We start from the raw sequence: 22,009 nt of genomic DNA on the forward strand, positions 1-22,009 counted from the left end.
GATAACAACGCCTGTACTGCAGGATAACAACGCCTGTACTGCAGGATAACAACGCCTGTACTGCAGGATAAGAACGCCTGTACTGCAGGATAACAACGCCTGTACTGCAGGATAACAACGCCTGCACTGCAGGATAACAACGCCAATAACAACGCCTGTACTGCAGGATAATAGGTCTGTACTGCAGGATAACAACGCCTGTACTGCAGATAACAACGCCTGTACTGCAGGATAACAACGCCTGTACTGCAGGATAACAACGCCTGTACTGTAGGATAATAGGTCTGTACTGCAGGATAACAACGCCGATAACAACGCCTGCACTGCAGGATAACGGCGTCTGTACTACAGGATTAAAACGACTGAAATCGGAAGAACAGTTTTCTAATGTAAAAAGCCGTCCTTTTTTTTGCCGGACTGTACTAAAGGATTACAACGACTATACTGCAGGATTACAACGACTGTACTGCAGGATAACGGCGTCAGTACTACAGGATTACAACGACTGTACGGTAGGATAAGACATCTGTACTACAGGATTACAACTGTACTGCAGGATAACGGCGTCAGTACTACAGGATTACAACGACTGTACGGTAGGATAAGACATCTGTACTACAGGATTACAACTGTACTGCAGGATAACGGCGTCAGTACTACAGGATTACAACGACTGTACGGTAGGATAAGACATCTGTACTACAGGATTACAACTGTACTGCAGGATAACGGCGTCAGTACTACAGGATTACAACGACTGTACGGTAGGATAAGACATCTGTACTACAGGATTACAACTGTACTGCAGGATAACGGCGTCAGTACTACAGGATTACAACGACTGTACGGTAGGATAAGACATCTGTACTACAGGATTACAACTGTACTGCAGGATAACGGCGTCAGTACTACAGGATTACAACGACTGTACGGTAGGATAAGACATCTGTACTACAGGATTACAACTGTACTGCAGGATAACGGCGTCAGTACTACAGGATTACAACGACTGTACGGTAGGATAAGACATCTGTACTACAGGATTACAACTGTACTGCAGGATAACGGCGTCAGTACTACAGGATTACAACGACTGTACGGTAGGATAAGACATCTGTACTACAGGATTACAACTGTACTGCAGGATAACGGCGTCAGTACTACAGGATTACAACGACTGTACGGTAGGATAAGACATCTGTACTACAGGATTACAACTGTACTGCAGGATAACGGCGTCAGTACTACAGGATTACAACGACTGTACGGTAGGATAAGACATCTGTACTACAGGATTACAACTGTACTGCAGGATAACGGCGTCAGTACTACAGGATTACAACGACTGTACGGTAGGATAAGACATCTGTACTACAGGATTACAACTGTACTGCAGGATAACGGCGTCAGTACTACAGGATTACAACGACTGTACGGTAGGATAAGACATCTGTACTACAGGATTACAACTGTACTGCAGGATAACGGCGTCAGTACTACAGGATTACAACGACTGTACGGTAGGATAAGACATCTGTACTACAGGATTACAACTGTACTGCAGGATAACGGCGTCAGTACTACAGGATTACAACGACTGTACGGTAGGATAAGACATCTGTACTACAGGATTACAACTGTACTGCAGGATAACGGCGTCAGTACTACAGGATTACAACGACTGTACGGTAGGATAAGACATCTGTACTACAGGATTACAACTGTACTGCAGGATAACGGCGTCAGTACTACAGGATTACAACGACTGTACGGTAGGATAAGACATCTGTACTACAGGATTACAACTGTACTGCAGGATAACGGCGTCAGTACTACAGGATTACAACGACTGTACGGTAGGATAAGACATCTGTACTACAGGATTACAACTGTACTGCAGGATAACGGCGTCAGTACTACAGGATTACAACGACTGTACGGTAGGATAAGACATCTGTACTACAGGATTACAACTGTACTGCAGGATAACGGCGTCAGTACTACAGGATTACAACGACTGTACGGTAGGATAAGACATCTGTACTACAGGATTACAACTGTACTGCAGGATAACGGCGTCAGTACTACAGGATTACAACGACTGTACGGTAGGATAAGACATCTGTACTACAGGATTACAACTGTACTGCAGGATAACGGCGTCAGTACTACAGGATTACAACGACTGNTGACATGATAGACCTGCAACACGTCAGGGCATGATAGTGACATGATAGACCTGCAACACGTCAGGGCATGATAGTGACATGATAGACCTGCAACACACGTCAGGGCATCCAGGGTTTTTAGCATCCCTATCGGTGGCCGCGGCTCATCCAAGCAACAATATATTTTAAAAGGTAAACTAATACCTATGATTAAAATTGCAATTATATAACTTTTATATTTAATACAACAATACTACAATAATACACATACAATGAAACACATAGACCTAAAAGTATATAACATACGTTGTTAGCATGCATGTCGGCAGCCGGCGCCCATCTAAGCTACAAAGACCGATAGGCACTACCTATATAGTAAAACTTAAACTGATTTCTATAATTAAAATTATCATTATATAACTTTTATATCAAATACACCAAGTAAATATACATGCAATGAAACAGATTAGCCTAAAGAAATAAGAACATACGTTGTAAGCATGCCTGTCGGTGACCGCGGCCCATCTAAGCAACAATGACTTATGTATTGTAAAACAAATGATACCTATCTAAGATTAAACTTTTATTATATACCTAACTATAATATTAAATACACCAATACTACAATAATACACATACAATGAAAGACATTAGCCTAGAGAAATAAGAACATTTTTTTATCATCCCTATCGGTGGCTCATCCAAGCAACAATATATTTTAAAGGTAAACTAATATCGATGATTAAAATTACAATTATATAAATTTTATCTTAAATACGCCAATATTATAATAATATAAATACAATGAAACACATTGACCTAAAGGAATAAGAACATACCTTGTTAGCGTCCCTGTCGGTGCCGCGGCCCATCTAAGCTACAATGACTTATATATTGTAAAACTTAAACTGATATCTATAATTAAAATTTTTATTATATAAATCTTATACTACATACCGTATACCACACATAGACCTAAAGAAATATAACATACGTTGTCAGCATCCCTGTTGGTCGCGGCCCATCAAATATAAAATGACATAGGTATATTGTGAGACAAACTGATATCTATATGATTAAAATTATCATTATGTAATTTTTATATTAAATTCACCAATACTATAATAATATACATACAATGAAACACATAGTCCTAAAGAAATAAAACATACGTTGTTAGCGTCCCTGTTGGTGGCGGGCGCCCAGAGCTTCTTGACGAGGACGCCCATGATCTGCTGGGGGCTGCGCACGGCGCTCAGGCGGTCTAGCACCTGCTGGGGCTGCGTCTTCTCTGCGTAGCAGACCCAGCCTGCGGGTACGCTTTTAGTTAAACTTCAAACTCAAGTTTAAGTTACAGGGGCCATATTTAAAAAAAAAAGTTAAGGAGATCGTTAGTTCATCAGCCAATCATTGACGGCCTTTCAAGTGAAATCCACCAATCATAGACAAAAAAAAAATAAAACTCAGTACTCACTGCAGTGAGTGACAGAGAGCGCTTTTTCTCGTCGACAAAAACGTGAAACCGGCAAAAATTGCCGAACGAGTGCCTTAATTTGCAGACTTCAACGTAGCTCATTTTGACGCACGATATGCAAAGCTAAATAATATAATAATATTAATAAAGATCTTTATTAATATACATTATTTATTTATTAGATTCAATTGTTAAATGTATTATAACATAATGCAGTAATTGAATGCATAATTTACTACACAATTATTTATGAGAGATACCAGGACACGAGGCGCATATGATTATGTTTCATCAATATATTTAATAATTGAATTTACTATAACATAATAAAATAAATTAATGCATAATTAAAAAATTAATAATTCATGAAAGATACCAGGACACGACGCGCATATGATTGGCAGGCGCATAAAATTACAAGTTTCTGTAATATATTTATTTATTTGATTTGAAACATAATACAATAATTTAATGCATACTTTAATATATAATAATTCATGAAAGATACCAGGACATGACGCGCATATGATTATGTTTCATTAATATAATTAATTATTAATTGTATTATAACTTAAACATAATACAATAATTTATTGCATAATTTAATATATAATTATTCATTAGATGCACACATACCAGGACACGAGGCGCATATAATGGGCAGGCGCGCGGGGTCGCGCGTGAAGGCGTCGGCGAACTCGCGCGCAGCGTCGCGCAGAGCGAGCGACCGCGCCACGTTGCTGTCCCACACCGCGCATGCGCCCAGCTGCCTCAGGTAGCCTGCGCGTAGAGGGGACCGAAGTATAAAAACTCATGTAACTTATGTAACTAAGTTTAACTTGACATAAAAACTAGTATATTTATTATCAAGCTGCCTCAGGTAGCCTGCGCGTAGAGGGGATCAAGGCGTATAAACTCGCGTAACTTATGATCTATAATATTTATTATATGCTAAGCATGTAAACTCATGTAACTTATATAACTAACTTTAACTTAACTTAAAAAGTAGAATATTTATTATCAAGCTGCCTCAAGTAGCCTGCACGAAGAGGGACTAAATCAAATAAACTGTTGTAACTTATGATCTATAATATTTATTATAAGGTAAAGCATATAAACTGATGTAACTCATAAAGTATTATATTTATTATAAGGTAAAGCATATAAACTCATGTAACTAATAAAGTATTATATCTATTATAAGGTAAAGCATATAAACTCAGGTAACTTATGAACTGTTATATTTGGATTACATGCACAGCATGTAAATTCATGTAAATTATGAAGTATTATATTTATTATAAGGCAAAGAATGTAAAGTGATTTAAGATAAAAACAATTATATTTATCATAAGAATTTATATATTGGTAAGTACGTTGAGAAAGAAGCCTGCGGTTAGGAGAGATCAAGGCATATAAAATGATGTAACTTATAAACTATTATATTATAAGTATTAATAGCAGCAGTTAATTAACTTGGTAAGTACATGAAGGAATAAGATAAAACTGACAATAATAATAATTAAAGGGAGGACAGCTTATGGACACCACGACCTCCTTGTCCTTGTCCATCAGCGCCCTGACAATAATAATAATTAAAGGGAGGACAGCTTATGGACACCACGGCCTCCTTGTCCTTGTCCATCAAAAAATCAGGTTTCTTTGCCACCAGGAGAAATAGGAGGCAGAGGATAAAAGCCGCAAGGATTTTTAAATAATTTATATAAAATAGAATATTTACTTTAGAGTGTCGTAAATTTGGCAGGAATTGACATGATGCACCGTTACTGACAGCGCTAATATCTATATAATAAATAAGATAATGATAACAATACATTATAGTTGTACTCACTGTCGCAGCTGATGGTGACTCTGCTGCTGCACCATCTGGCAGGTGGCTGTCACTAATTTAATATAATAAACTCACCTCTAATATCTCTATAATATACAAGATAATGATAACAATGCAGTAATTCTACTCACTGTCGCAGCTGATGGTGACTCTGCTGCGTCACCATCACCACCTCGGCTGAGGTGACGCAGCCGCTGCAGGCCAGGCAGTCGCTCAGGCTGATGGCCGCCTTCTTGGCCACCACCTCAACGTCATAGGTAATCATCAAATTAATCTGCTTCCTTATAATTCTAATTACTAATTAGTTAAATTAGTAATTATTCAAATTGGTAAATAATCAAATCAGTACCTAATTAATCAAATCACTCATTAATCAAATCACTCATTAATGAAATCACTAATTAATCAAATCACTTGTTAATCAAATCACTCATTAATGAAATCACTAATTAATGAAATCACTAATTAATGAAATCACTAATTAATGGAATCACTACTTCATCAAATGACTAATTAATCAATTCACTAATTAATCTAATTTATCAGTACTACATCTGATATTAAATAAAATCAACGCCAGTAAACATTATTGAATTAATTAAAAGTTCTTCATATAGGTAAATATGTTAATGTCTACAGTTAAATATGAAGCCCCTTAATTGCTCGGGAAGCTCACGGGGGCGGCGGTGTCCTCCTCCAGGCGGATGGCGCCCTTACCCACGGGGAGAGGCACGGGCGCCACGGGCTTGATGCATTCCTGCGGGATAACAGTGCAGGATAACAGGATAATGGGTCTGTACTGCAGGATAACGACGACTGTACTGCAGGACAACAACGCCTACACTGCAGGATAATAGGTCTGTACTACAGGAATATAACGACTGTACTGCAGGATAACGACGACTGTACTGCAGGACAACAGTCGCTGCTGTACGCTCAATACCGTACCTCGGATTGACGCTAACCCCTAAAAGGGGCAACGATGTAAGTTGAAGGCTAAATAAATCACACACTGAAGCTATTCTAGTGCACATATCATAAATTCTACGTCCAGATATCGGCTAAAAAAATACCGCAGCGGCAGTTATATATTAATTTTCGATTCTGCATCTAAGGTTCATGCTCTGTACGGCCAGAGATCACCTTGTAAAGCTTCCTAAAAACTAAGGGCAGGTCAGAAATTAACCGTTAACCGTAAAGAGATTGCCGTAAAATAAAATAACATTAGTGATCTCGGCGCTGAAGTGTAGGCCTGATGTGGCCTGTCGCCGATTCTTTTTATTTTCGTGCCTTGTTCACAGAAGATCGAAATCGTGTCATTTTACCGGATCTTTTCATGACTGGCGATAGTTTGAAGTAGCTACTAGATTTCCACCGGGTTCGATATGGTGCTAGGCACCATATCGAATATGGTGCCTTATGATCGGATGAAGCGTCAACCTCACCTGGGAAGGAGTTATGAAGTCGTCCAAGTCTGTGAGCTTGAGGCCGCTGCTGAACCCTGCCATATTTCACCGTGTTCCCTATTAAAGATCTTTGAACTATTTATATTATAATTTCTTAAGGTTGCAGATTTATTCTATTAGAATCCGGGATAATAAATCCCAACACTAATGCGAAAAGTTCGCGTGCACGAGCAATTTAATAATACTCATAAGGACGCTGTAAAAAGGTTATTAATTTTAGTAAAACGCTCACGATTTTTGAGCCGAATATTAAATAGTCTTACCACATTTGGGTTAACTTTTATTAGTTTCTCATTTTATTGATGAGGTAATATAATTCGATCATTTTAATTTCTCACTTTAATTTGATAGACGGAAAGTCAACTTGGCGTATTGAACTTTTTTTTACATTAAAAAATATTGTTTTGCGTCTTCTTCTAATTTTGCAGATAAAATTAAACCCCAAACGCCTCTTATTTCCAGAGAATTTACACATTTCAGACAATCTATGAGAAATATAAATTTTATTTTTAAATATTGAGATTTTTTCAGACAATTTCATGTCAGATTTTTCTGACAGTTTGGTCAAATTTGATTAATTTTCGCAGGCTTCTCTTCGCACTCGTCGCTTCAGGAGTCATCGCGACACAAGCAGATCGAGTGGGGTGTCTCTAAAGTTATCATGAATAAAAGGCATCTGCGTTATTTGAAAACATTTAAAGCATATATTGCTCATACAGGAAGCTTTTTCATGTTGCTGATACCAATTCCTTTTCATGGTATACGTTTTTTTCATGGTGTACGTTTTTTTCCATGATGTACGTTTTTTCATGGTGTACATTAATTCCATGGAGTACATTTTCTTCATAGTGTCCTTCTCATGGTCTACGTTCCGCCAATAGCCCAAAAATAGTCAATAGCTAATAAAGAAATTTTATATGATATAAATTTACGCTCCTAAATTCACATAACCTAACGCTGCTCAGGAGCCCAGAGATCGCAGCGACTTCTCTTAGACGTCGTCAGCCTAGAAGGCTGACAGCGCCCCCCTTGAGGTCGTTGATTAATGAGTTGTAAGTCCTCGGGGACTTTGAATATTTAATTATTAAGTCGTTAAATCGCTGTGCCATTAGTCAATAAATCGCTGTGCCATTAGTCAATAAATCGCTGTGCCATTAGTCAATAAATCACTGTGCCATTAGTCAATAAATCGCTGTGCCATTAGTCATTAAATTGTTGTGCTATCGCCTCATTGAGTCATAACTCTTTGAGTCGTTAGATGCACAGCGGTCCTATCACCACATTGATCCCAGCCAGGGTAAAATTCTACACACCAACATACGTTGACATATCAAAAAACGTTCCTCGTATGCCAAAGCAATGAAACACCATCGAGGAAAGGTATGCACTACTTTGGCTTCACGTGCCTACAAGTCAAGACGATCCATGAAACACGTAAGTCCAAACTCTAATATGTTCAATGGCTTACAAAATTTAACTCTTGATATCAATAAATCCTTCAAAGACTACAAACTAAAGTCCAAACTTTTCAGGGGATTTATCTTGGGAGACCAGGACATTCCCTTAATGTTTAACAGCTGGCGCCTCCAAGCTAATGGGATTGCCAAGTTCGTGTCAACAATGAGCATGATAATTAATAATAATTATCAAGCTATCAAGATAATAAAAATACAAGGGAACAAAAACATGATATAAGAACAGGGTTTACTACCGCCCAGCCATGGAGCTATCGCGCAGACGATAGTACAAAATAATCATCAATATAATCACACTTTCGTCACCATCATCACACTTGCTTCACCATCATCACATTTTCGTCATCATTACCACAATTTCCTTACTTTCATTACACTTTCACCATCATCACACTTTGGTTAATCAATAAACAATCAAATCACACCAGGGGATGCAAGGTGGAAAAGGGGAGAAGTAATTTTAGGGAAAAGGGGAAATATTTAGGGAAAAATTTATGGAAAAGGGGAAAAGATTTAGGAAAAAGGGAAGAGATTAAGGGAAAAGTGAACAGACACGATTATGGAACAGCAACAGAAACGCGGAAGGGGCAGGTGAACAGCGACAGAAAAGGAGGGATAGTATGGACAGGAATAGAAACAAATATATACCCTAAGACGACACATTTGTCGTCCCAACGAGGACTAGAGGTGATAAGTGGAAATGTAAACCAAGCTTTCTTTAGTTTTTATGCTTAATACATTGCATAATAATAAATTTATAATCAATAATCAAGTGATTCTTCCGAGTAAGAATATACTCTGTCGTGTCAACTCTTAATCAAAGGACGGGACCGTAAGTGTCTGAAAAAATTCAGTCGAAGTAATCCTCGATATCAACGTCAGGATCGATGAAATCTTATCCAAAATGTCTGAATAATTCATCCAACATATCTGAATAATACATCGCAAACGTCTGAATAATTCAGTCGAAGTAGTCCTCGATATCGACATCAGGATCGAGCAGGTCCTCCCCATAAGCGCTCAGGTCCATCTGGTTGAGGATGAGGTTCTCGAAGGTCTCCTCGAGGTCCGTGTCCCCTATCAGGAGGGCGCCCTGCATCCTGCCTTCCTTCAGCACCACCTTCACGTACTCCAACCCTGGCGACATGCGGCGTGTGATTATCCATTAATATTAGAGGACGGGGATTATTAATAAGGGGACGGGGATTATTAATTATGGGACGTGGATTAATAATTAGGGGACGGGGGTTATTAATTAGCGGATGGGAATTATTAATTAGGGGAGGGGACGTCCCACAATTAATTAATTGTGGGAGGGGGATTATTAATTAGGGGATGGGGAATTCATCTTAGTGGGTCATCCAGACCCACCTATTTACTTCAGTGTAACGTCAGAAACAATAAAAGAAATTTATGTACGTCGTAGAGGACGTCATTGTCAGCCTCTACACGTAAAGGCTGATATAATAACTTGGCGCGAATAAAATGATATAACAAAGCATTATTTTTTGTTGGTCCATCGAAGTGTTCATTAGACACGTCATCTTTGCATATATGTTAACGTTTCTAAAAAATCGACTTCATGGTAACTCAAAATGCAAACAGCCGATGTAATAAAAATTGTGGCAGACCTAGCTACAAGTTAGCTTCCATAGACCTATTAAAAATTTCATGTCGTTTTTCTCTATTCAGCGAATTGGATTTTTTGATAGGATTTGAAAATTCTAAAATTGGTTTTGTCCGAATTCTAATTTCTAATTCACCGAATAATGAAAACCTGTAAGAAAATTATTAATAAGAAATACTATCTGGTGTTCACCAAAACGTGCGTTGAGGAAAACACACTAATATATACGAAATTTTTATTATATAAATCACCACACGTGAACATAATTTGCGAACATATGCAAATCACGAATATATAGCACATTATTATTATATAAATCACCACACGCGAACATAAATCACGAACATATACAACACACGAATATATACAACACTAATAAATACGACATTTTCATTTTATAGCTAACCACACGCGAACATATATCACGAACATATACAAAACACGAATATATACGAAATTTAAAAGGCCGGTAAGATACAAGGACATTTTTATTATACAAATCAGCGTACGCGAAGCTCACCGGGCGTCATCCTGAGCAGAATGTCGTATTTGCTGTCCAGTTTCTGTCCGTTGTAGAGCCCCAGCATGACCACCTTATGGCCGAAGAAGCGTGTCGCGTGCGTGAAGAGCTCGAAGCAGAAGTCCTGGTATATCTGCTGCTGAGTTACGGACGCCCACATGCACTTGGCGGCGTACGAACCCATCTGTCGGGCCTGCGTCCATAGCCGCATCTGTGGGGCAAGAAATAATTCAGTGGGTGGATAATTTACGGTCGTGAAGCGGAGAACTTACGGTCGTGAAGGAGGAGAACTTATGGTCGTGAAGGGGAAAACTTACGGTCGTGAAGGGGGAGCCTCATCTGTGGGGCAAGAGACATGGGGACGTTTGGGGGATAATTTACGGTCGTGAGGGAGAGCTTATGGTCGCGAAGGGGGAAACTTACGGTCGTGAAGGGGAGAACTTATATACGGTCGTAAAAAGGGGAAAACTTACGGTCGTGAAGAGGGGAAAACTTATGGTCGTAAAAGGGGAAAACTTTCGGTCGTGAAAGGAGATTCTCCCTTTACGACCGTAATTTCTTCTCCGAGATGAATTTATGGTCGTGAAGAGGGGAAAACTTACGGTCGTGAAGGGGAGAACTTACGGTCGTGAAGGGGGAAAACTTACGGTCATGAAGGGGAAAAACTTACGGTCGTGAAGGGAAAACTTACGGTCGTGAAGGGGGAAACTTGCGGTCGTGAAGGGGGAAACTTGCGGTCGTGAAGGGGGAAACTTGCGGTCGTGAAGGGGGAAACTTGCGGTCGTACGGTCGTGAAGGGGGAAAACTTACGGTCGTGAAGGGGGAAAACTTGCGGTCGTGAAGGGGGAAAACTTGCGGTCGGGAAGGGGAGAACTCGTGCGGCGCAAAAGAGCATAAAAATTAAATTCACATCAAACTTGCGTACATGACCAAGCTAAGCCAAGAAGAGGGGAAAAATTGCTCGAATTTAATAGACAGAAAACTTCTTGCACACGAGGGTAATAAGTGCATTAAAATCCAAACAAAATCTTACTTATTTTTCCCAGTGTTTTCCATGAACATCCATGTCGAGAGCTACCTGTATTTGGACAAACTCTTACTTGTATCTCTGAGTGCATTCCCTCACCCCATCCCGATCACAACTGAGACATAGCCTCACTAATTTTTTCGCGTGTATTCCATCAACCCTCATCACGAGGTCTATTTGGACAAAGTCTCACTCATTTCCCCTACTGCATTCCTTCGCCGAATACCTATTGCAATTCAGACATAGCCTCACTCATTTCTCCTAGTGTATTCCATCAACCCCCTTACGCAGGCATATTTGGACAAACTCTCACTCATTTCCCCTCCTGCATGCCGTCACCCCCACAGCACCTGGTGCCAGTGCTGTGCCCAGGGCCAGGCTGCAGTGCACACGTCGCCAGCAGCGTACACGTCAGGCACGGCCGTGTCCATGCGGTCGCCTACACACACGCCACCGTCCGCCCCCAGCGTGAACCCGTCACCAGCTGTCAGTGTTCAGAACTTAATAGAAATAAAACTCAGTTTGCAATAATATAATAACTCAGTTTGCAATAAAATAATAAACTCAGTTTGCAATAAAACTCAGTCCGTGTCCATGCGGTTGCCTACACACACACCACCGTCTGCCCCCAGCGTGAACCCGTCACCCGCTGCCACTGTTTAGAACTCAATAGAAATAAAACTCAGTTTGTAACTACACATTTTCTTAGCTTTAGTTCATTTATAAAGTAGGAAGATTGAGGATTTCTAAAGTCGTTCTCAATGATATATATAAACCCTTAGTTGCTTTGCCATTTAGATAGTAAAATTGGAACATTAAAATCTTTCTCAACGATAGTATATATAAATCCTTCGTTGCTTTGCCGTTTAGATAGTGAGATTAGAACATTTCAAGCCTTCCTAAACAATAGTATATATAAATCTTTAGTTGCTTTACCAAAATGATAGTAAGATAGGAACATTAAAATAATTCTCAACGATATAAATCCTTAGTTGCAGTAGCATTCAACTAGAAAGTTTGGCAATTCTCAAGGACCAATGAGTGATACAAGTATCAAGGATGCTGGCATCATCCTGAGTAATATGTTAAATGGGACCCTAAATTGCGTTCCATTGTGGGGACTATGAAAGGAAATTATGAACGCTGAGAAATTAACTCGCCTAAAACAAAGTAAGCGGTAAACTACGTAGTTTTCTTTAGAGGAAAAACTAACAAGAAGTTGTGTATCACACTAACACCTCATGAGGGATGAGGTCTCACATACACGCCTCAAGAGTTATTATGAGGTCTCACATAAATGCCCCATGAGGTATGAGGTCTCATACACACCTCATGAGGTAGGTATTATAAGGTCTCACAAAAACGCCTTATGAGGTATGAGGTCTCATACCTGGGCCTCATGAGGGATGAGATCTCATACAAACGTCTCATGAGGTATGAGGTCTCCACACAAACGCCTTATGAGGTACAAGGTCTCCAGAACACCTCACCACTCAGGAGGCTGGTGTTAGGAGTGACGCCAACAGCGGACACGACAAAGTCGCAGCCGTAGACGAGTCCGTTGCTGAGCTCCACGTACACAGGCCAGGGCTGCTCCTTGCCTGTCATTGTCAGGGCAGCAAGTTATTATGAACAATTATGTTATTATGAACAATTATGTGATTATGAACAATTATGTGATTATGAACAATAATGTAATTGCAAGTGTTGCAAAACCTTCACCTGCTTTATAAAGAATATTTGTATTTTCGAAACGTCACATTTTATTAAAATGTCATTTGGTAACCTGCCATTTGATCTCTCGGTGACAGCTAGAAATTTAGTTCGTGTCATTGAAAAGATGAATAAGAAGATTATTAATGAGAAGCCGGCTCTGGTCTTCAATCAAACTTGCATAATTATGAAATTATGAACAATTATGTAATTATGAACAATTACGGTAGTATTTAATTATGAACAATTATGTGATTATGAACAATTATGTAATTATGAACAATTATGTAGGTAATTATGAACAATTATGTAATTATGAACAATTATGTAATCATGAAAAATTATGTAATTATAAATGTCTTGCAACAAAAATTATAGGGTAGCAAAGTAGAGGTTAGAGCCATGAGTTAATTATGAACAAGTTTTGCAACAAAAATCATATCACATAATGTGAAACATTTTTGTGAGGCAACTGAGGGCAACTGGCAAAGGCTTGGGCAGCATGTGAGGCCGGCAGACCAACTCAATAATTAATTAAATGTTTGACTTAGGGATGATTTTGACAGAGGGTGTGAATCTTGAATAAATCAAAGAAAATAATTATCAATAAGTAGAGGTGTAAGAGAATAATATAAAAATTTAGGTACAATGAAGTTGTCAATTTTTTGGAATAATGATAAACCTTCTGTTGCCTACTAGATTTATGAAACTCATCTTTAAATGCAATTTAGGAAAAACATAGTATTAGACAAAATTAACTATATATAGTTAATATTGAAAGCATATTGCATGGGCGAGACAGTTCGATTAAAATTAGATTACACAGTGATTCATATGTAATTATCAATAAATGGCAATTAATAATGCGATGGCATATGCAGGAAGATTAGCTGCCATTGCACCATTAGTACTTCATGGCAGACCATTCAGATATTGGTAATATCATTAATCTATTTTGATAAATTTGTGTAGTCAAGTTTCTGTGTAAGCTTGTCCCAAAATAAAAAAAAAATATAACTCAGTACTCGCTGCAGTGAGTGACAGAGAGTGCATTTTCTCGTCGATGAAAACTTGAGGTCACGGACAGACGGACGGACAGACAGACAGACAGACATGGCAAGCACAATAGTACATTTTTTCCATAAATGAGAAAATGCGCTAAAAACTGGATGATGTTGATTGAGTGATTACAATGTAAAATACCATCATTCCATAATACTTGAAAGGAAATCAGGCACTAACAAAGAATTGAATTAGTATGGAAATTTCCCCATAGAATATTGAAAATACATAAAAAAATCAAATCATGTATTTTTGTCACCTACAAAAAGCATTTGAAAAAGAAAAAAAATCAATGATAAGGTTCAGTTTTACAAGTGAAAATTATATTGTATAGGTACTTTTTAAGTATGAAAAATAAAAGGCAATATAAAAAAATACAGGTTTAAATATCTCTATTTTTCAGAGATGTATCACCCACCATCAATACTATTCATACCTAAAGGCCAGATAACTAGCCTTACTGTCAGTACATAAAGAGTTGAAACTTTTAGCAGAATAGCAGTGTGGCGCTGTTCATCTTGATACACAATATATTCTATGAGAGACTTCTCACCATCACTTGACTTCTTCAGGCCGAGTGTGAGTTTGGCAAGAAGCTGAGGGTCTTGGTGCAGGTCTTGGGGCTCATGGAGACCCACCACCTCCACCTTCGTGACCAGCTGCACTGTCCGGCGTTGCAGTGCACCAGCTACATCCAGCCCTTCATGCCAGTCAGGACCTAGCGCTCCACCTGCTACCTCTCTGCTGCCACTCTCTGTCGTCTCAAATGCCAAATTTAACTCAGTTAATTCAGTGAGAATAAATTTTTGTTGGATAATAGAAACAAAGTTTTTGCAATGGTAGGATTTTAAAGTGAAATGAGATATAAAAACAAGAAACCAGATAACAAACACCACTCAAACTCAGCTCAGGAAAGTTATCCAGTAGGTAATACAGATATTTATCAGCAATAAAGATGTAGACTCAAAGCATACATCAACTTTACAGTAATTCTGAGACCATATGATAAAAGAAAAATTAAATATACAATAATAACATAAAAAATTGCATTCTTGTTTCATAAAAAGTTAAAACTAACACTGAACATTCAGAAACTGACTTCTAGATTATCAATAGTGTACTTTTTCCGCTTAACAAGAGGCACTTCTGTAGGATTTTTGTCTTTGGTTAGACAAGGTCTGAAGAATTCAGCAGCTCCAGGGTCAATATAGGCTGCTGTGAACCAGGCATCCTTCACAGCCCAGATGATCTCCACACCTGAAATTTGACCATATAAGAAACAGGTTCCTATATTGTGACCACATTTTCATTTCAAATTTCCTCTCTCTATTTCACATTCCCAAAACATATATTTTGAATTAGGTATTCTTCCAAATCAAAAATTTCTTCAATAATAAAATATCCCTCATGACATAGGAGACAAAAATCACAAAACCCACAAAACAACAATGATGACATCACAACTTTGTGATGCCATCAAGAAGGTTTATAAAAGCTAAGAATCTTGGATTATTTTATAATATTATTTAATATGATATTTTTTTATCAGATATTATCATAAATTTTACCAAGATATTATCATATCCAATTTTGTTCCTATTATTTTTACTATGTCAGAATCTTAATCCTTCATTCCTCCCAAAAATTTCAATTTATGTATACCTATAATAATAAAGAGCTAACTTCTACATGTGATAAATTACTTTTTTTTAAATTGATTTGAATTAGAACTTTTCTATGGTTTAATTGAGCATTTTGGAATACTTCCTTATGCTAAAATTAAACATACTAAACATCATTAGTAATCAAATTTCTCCAAGATTTATCCATCAATTTTGTTTCACTTCAAATATTGACCAGGGTATGTAACACTGGTCAACAGTTGAAGTGAACTTGGGCTAACTCACCAGATATTTCATAAATTTCAGGGTAACTCACCAGATATTTCATAAATCATCTCAGTGGCAATGCCTCCATTGCCAACCACAACCATGCGGTCCGCATTTCTTATTCTCTGTTGAAACTTTTGCACAGACTCCGTGTCTCTGATGTACAGTACATGCTTGTGCTCAGGGAGCAGCTGCTTGGGAGAAGCTCCAGTACACACGCAGAGTTTATCATAAGTGATGCATGCTCCGGAACTCAAGAGGATGCGCTGAAATTGGTAATATTAATTCCCCAAGTACAATTTAATAGTTGATAAATGCATCTAATACAAATGATCTATTCTAATACAAATGATCCATTCATACAGCTTACTTGATGTTCTTGGGCAAATATGGCAAGGAGTTTTCATAATTTCAACCTCAAACTGTCCTTCAAATTAATAAAAATTTGTAATGGGTGAATCATTGCCAAATAAATGAATAGCATCATAATAATTAAGATTCTTATCCCATGTTCTTGAAGAATTTACTAATTTACTAACAGGCTACATCAAATGCAAGCTCAATCGAAATAACAGGATAGCCCAGACATATAAAATCTACTTACCTTTTTTTTAGGCTGAATGGTGCGGACTGTGAAAGGTTTAACAGTGACTGAAGGGCAGAGTTGTTGTAAGTATGAGTGATGCTTGTCTTCCACATCAAAAACATCAACTGACTTAGTAAGATGGAGTACATTGGTGACAGCCTTGATTAGGTCAGAACCGGAGATTAGTGCGGTGCGGTGTTCTCCGTCAAGGATCTCCAGCTGCTCAGTAACAGACGCTGCTTTAACAGAATTGAAAAAATGTAAAAAAATATAACTCAGTACTCACTGCAAAGAGTGACAGAGAGCGCATTTTCTTGACGACAAAAAAGTGAAGTCACGGACAGACAGACAGAAAGACAAACAAGAAGAGCACAATAGCACCTTTTTTCCATAAATGATAAAATGCTCTAAAATTCTGAACTCTAAATGTAAAAATTTTGAAATCTTTCATTTAATTTTCTTGACTACAAAAACGTGAAATCACGGACAGACAGACAGAAAGACAGACAAGAAGAGCACAATAGCACCTTTTTTCCATAAATGATAAAATGCTCTAAAATTCTGAACTCTAAATGTAAAAATTTTGAAATCTTTCATTTTGAAATGTTGTTATGGGCTGTCACTCTTGCTGCTGGAGAGTGGTGGTAACCTTGATCCCACTTGGGGAAGTAATGCTCCCCCAGTTCCGAGTTAATGTAAAATTATTTAGAATCCTGAAAGTCATGGTGAACATTATCTATATTTGTGTTAGCAGTGCTCTCCATCTCATTCTCTTTGCCCTTTTTGCTGACCATTGACCAATATTTTATGTGTCAGTGGAGATACATTAAAATTCCAAATCTCCTATCCGCCACAATATCGTACCCACACTACTGTCTGTGGTTGGTGAGTAGTTACCAAAATATACTTTCTTAACTCATTGCTCATATATTCATTGATCAAGATCCTAATGTCATATTTGTGATAATACTGTTATAGAAGAGGAATATATTTATGTTATCCTGCTTGGTAGTTTATTGTGTATATATGTTTTGAAGTTTGTATTGATGTTGTGTTCAATAATAGTTGTGTTACGTGTTGATAATGTAAATATTTTACAGAAACATCTTCAAGTACTTTTATGAGCGACCCATGCCCCGGTTGTCCGGTAGCCCGGTAGTCCATTTGTATGGTTGTACAGTTGCCCAGTTTTCCGTTTGCCTAGTTGTCCAGTGTAGCAGTTATACTGTTATTTGGGTATACGGTTCTGGTTGCCCAGTTATCCAGCTTGTAGTTAAGGTGATACCTGCTAATCGGGTTCCACCCAGTTCCCCAGTTGATGGTTATCCAGTCATCAAGTTATTTGGCTAGGTTTTTTTATTTAGAGCTCTCTCTTAGGTTTAAATTTTAAGTCCCTTTATAATGAAGTTTTGTATTAGAATTAAATAAAGTTGAACAAAAAAGAGAAAAACACCTGGTAGACAGGGATGGCTATAAGGGGAGTTGGGAAGCCATCTTTTATTTAACCCTTTAGAATTTAAAGAACCTTGAATACCTTCCCTCGCTTAACTAATAAAGACGACCCATTACAATGTTAGTGTAAATTATCCTCAACCTTATGTCATGGTTAAGATGGACAAATGATGCAATAAGTAATGTTAAAATTATTCATAGATTTATAGGTATATGTATTTAGTTTGCTTATTAATCATTGATTATTTAGGAGTCTCTTTCAATTGGTTAACATAAATTTTGAAAAGAATCAAGTTGATAATATGTGGTTATCTGGTTGATGAGGATAGCAAAGTTCTATTCAATTAATTATAAATTATTTTTACAAATTTTCCAGGCAAATTTCTAACTGTGGTTGTCAGCCTGTTGGCTAAGAAAATAATACAATATAAAATTCTTAATCTCTCAATATCAATTTGACCAATTTTCCTCACTAGAATTTCCGTTCTTACTTATTTCTTTCTTATTATTATTATTCTGACTTATTGACTTTCTTATTTGTTCAGTCTTAGTGAACATGCAAAGAAACTTGCAATAGAAGACCAAAAGCTGCATACTTACATGTTCTGCACAAGTTACTCCAGCAATTCCTCCACCAATGATGGCATAAGTAAAATGTTCCTCAGCAATCTGTTCATCCATGGCACATTATTATAATTATAAAAAATTACAATAAAAATAAGCCCTCTGTAAAGAAATGATAAAAAATTTAGCATGGATCTAAAAAAAATTAGAGCTATTAAGAATTACAATTTTAAAATACTGTCTCATTTCATTCAAAGCAATGTCTGGAAGTGTGGTACATACTATCTCAAGCTGTACTTGAATCGTAATCTAAATCTCAATCGTAATCTGTGGGTCCTTACATGTTTATCATTGAAAGGAGAACTTGTAACAGAGTCCAATGAATGAGAGCTTGCTCAATGGCAGCTGAGTCAGCACTGTCAGCTGAGTGTTGTGCTGCTGCAGAGTGCAGTCTTCTGGATGCTGCTGTCCAGTGAGATTTTCTGTATAGTTCTCCCAAAGTGGCTGAGTCCAAATGTTCACTTGCCATTAACTTAGCTTACTTAGGTTAGGTGCACTTCCTTACTCTTCCTATATCCAGTTGTCCACTTTACTGAATATGACGTTCAAAACTCATGCCAAAATGTATATGCTTAATTCACCTAGTCTCTTAAACATTCCTTATGTTGACCCTGAATAAAATAGGCCTGCTATGATTGCTCCAGCTCCAAGCACAATGAGCTGGCGAAAACCTGAGGGCTGAACCAGCAAGGCAGCTGGACTCTAGGGTATGAGCACCATGGATCTATTCTGTCTTTGTTTAATCAAAATTTTCAACTTGGAACTTAGTATCCTGTTGTTGTTAGTTGCCCGGGACAGCTGCTCAGCGGCGCCTCTGCAGAGGAGGCGGCTCCAGGGGAGGGGGAAGGAGCGGAGGTTCCACACCAAGGATGGTCATACATCTGACCTGACTTAGTATCCTGATCAGAGGCCACTGTCAGGAAGATCTGCCAGGTGCCCGGTAATTTTTATTATCATTTTATCAATTTGCACTGTGCACCATAATATGCCAGTAAAAAAGTGCACCGTGCGCCGTACTCCCAAAGTTGTTTAAAGATGAATGCGCAGCAATGCTATCACACACGAACTAATATCTGCATCAAGTTGACTAGATATCTAACGTGGTAACTCAGGTTCTGAGAGACTTCAGTGTGGAATTCTGTATAGGTATTCTCATGTCAATATAAGAAAATGTATCGAAATACCAACCCTACCACCACGTTACACCACCTTCCACTGCAATGAAAATTGATAAACTGAGCTCATTTGAAACAGCTGTGCTTCCGAAATCGCGCGTGGTTTGAAATCCAATCCCATGTTGCCAACGACTAATCAAGTTAACTAGTCATTTATCTGTAGGCTGGCAGACACATTTTTGCAATGAATACGTTCTAAAATAGAAAAAAACACATCCAGCTTTGTAAAATATTCTCACGATTGGACAACACCCACAAAGTTTTCGATTTCACACAAAATTATGAGATAAACTTCGACTCTTTCACTGCATACATTCACATGGTGTTTTCTGTTTACTTCTCACAAGACGGTGTCACACACTTATGTTTTGGTTGTGTCTAGTTTGATTTCACAATAAATAGACTTGATTCACATTCCATTCATTAAAAGAAATGTAACAATTGATTTTTGGAAATACGATGTTAAAATTAACGATCCGTATTAGAATTCAATAGACGTTACGACTTACGATTTCAGAATTATCTTCAAAAAGTTAGTTGCCGTTCGTTTGATCTGAAGTTTTCGTTCGTTTGATCAGAAGTTTTCATTTGTTTGATCTTAACTTTTTGTTCGTTTGATCAGAAGTTTTCGTTCGTTTGATCAGAAACAGAAAAAGGTTTTGTTCGTTTGATCAGAAACAACATAATTATTCATTCTCTTGCATTAAGTATACGAACGATTAGTTAATTCATAATTTGTATACAACCATATATGAATTAAGTATACGATTGATCATCCCGCTAGATCACCGGTAGCGGGAAAGAAGCTAGGTACCTATTCAATTCAGTAGCACATTAGCTCACGTGTTATGAAGTTCGGCTCGTCTGAACTCTGAATTGCGTGTTTAGTGTGCATGATGGAAAACTCTGCCTAATGATTACTTAATGAAGTTTAGTTCATTGCGGTCAACTTAAGAGACAAATTTTCAACTAAATAATACTTTTTATAAGTCTAATTTTAATTGTTGAGTGAAAGGTGCAGACTTGCAACTTCCAAGTGATTAGGTACTTTATAGAAACTGAGCAAGTTAGCGTATGTGTTTTAAGCCTTTAAGAAGTTCATTTTTTGCCTCAAATAACGATGTTTTATTGAAAAAGTGGTCTTGGTGGATCGAAATAATATATGAACCTTCGAAATTAGAATTCCATCCTGCTGAGAGTCAGCACAGTTATGAATATTTATTTATCATTCATAGAACATAGTTCGTTGGAAATGAATTACAAAACTGAACAGTAGAAGGCAACAATCCACATGGCTTGAGATTGTTGCCTTCTAATGAAGGACAGATTTTGGCAAATAGTAAAAACCCAAATGTCAATGTCGGGAATACGTTACGTTCCCGACATCCTCCCGGTTGATGAAATGGGTTTGTTCAGTGCAGCAGTGAAACAAATTGAATACAAAAATACAGGCACCGCAATTTTTTTTAATTGTCAGTTCTCATTTTTTGTAACTTTGAAGGTTAATTAAATAGACGAACAACAAACATTAATAAAATATGAATAGTGTCAAGAGACGCATCGCACGACGCATGATGATGTATCAGCATTGCATAAAAGTTTGTAAAGGCGATGTTGCCATACCATTACGTTGGGAATCTCTGATGACAGTTATGTCTAGACATATTTTATTTACAAAATATTTTGCACTCTAAACGATTTTCCATTAATTAGAATGATGAAATTATTTCTGACTCATATATAGAACAAGCAAAATCTGTCATTTAATACCAATATTTCTATTTGTTTAATTCGTATGCCCAATTTCTGATCCTGATGACTTGGTTATTCACCACCTGCCTAACGTCTGGACAAAATATTGCATCACATCCGGACGGTCTACGGAAGGTAAACAAACAA

General features: G+C 37.7%; 2 protein-coding genes across 2 annotated transcripts in view; both read right to left on the bottom strand.

The window, feature by feature from the left end:
• LOC108665135 (cytosolic iron-sulfur assembly component 3) overlaps nucleotides 1-7,158 on the bottom strand; it is a gene marked incomplete in the record, with an annotated part of 12,162 nt that extends 5,004 nt beyond the window's left edge. The window contains 6 exon segments of the mRNA XM_047880722.1: nucleotides 3,351-3,477; nucleotides 4,279-4,422; nucleotides 5,154-5,221; nucleotides 5,626-5,738; nucleotides 6,171-6,251; nucleotides 6,940-7,158. Of these exon segments, the coding sequence (XP_047736678.1) occupies nucleotides 3,351-3,477; nucleotides 4,279-4,422; nucleotides 5,154-5,221; nucleotides 5,626-5,738; nucleotides 6,171-6,251; nucleotides 6,940-7,002 (596 nt within the window).
• Nucleotides 7,159-8,652: 1,494 nt separating this feature from the next.
• Nucleotides 8,653-19,038, bottom strand: LOC108665136 (pyridine nucleotide-disulfide oxidoreductase domain-containing protein 1). Its single transcript, XM_018151862.1, has 9 exons — nucleotides 18,912-19,038; nucleotides 16,878-17,078; nucleotides 16,323-16,539; nucleotides 15,484-15,641; nucleotides 14,938-15,145; nucleotides 13,100-13,210; nucleotides 11,960-12,093; nucleotides 10,583-10,793; nucleotides 8,653-9,572 (listed from the first exon to the last, which is right to left on the bottom strand). The coding sequence occupies exons 1-9, from the start codon at nucleotides 18,990-18,992 to the stop codon at nucleotides 9,397-9,399; spliced, it is 1,497 nt and encodes a 498-aa protein (XP_018007351.1). The 5' UTR covers nucleotides 18,993-19,038; the 3' UTR covers nucleotides 8,653-9,396.
• Between the last annotated feature and the right edge of the window lie 2,971 nt (nucleotides 19,039-22,009).

The sequence above is a fragment of the Hyalella azteca genome, unplaced genomic scaffold (assembly GCF_000764305.2).
Source record: "Hyalella azteca isolate HAZT.00-mixed unplaced genomic scaffold, Hazt_2.0.2 contig6038, whole genome shotgun sequence".
Lineage (NCBI taxonomy): Eukaryota > Metazoa > Arthropoda > Malacostraca > Amphipoda > Hyalellidae > Hyalella > Hyalella azteca.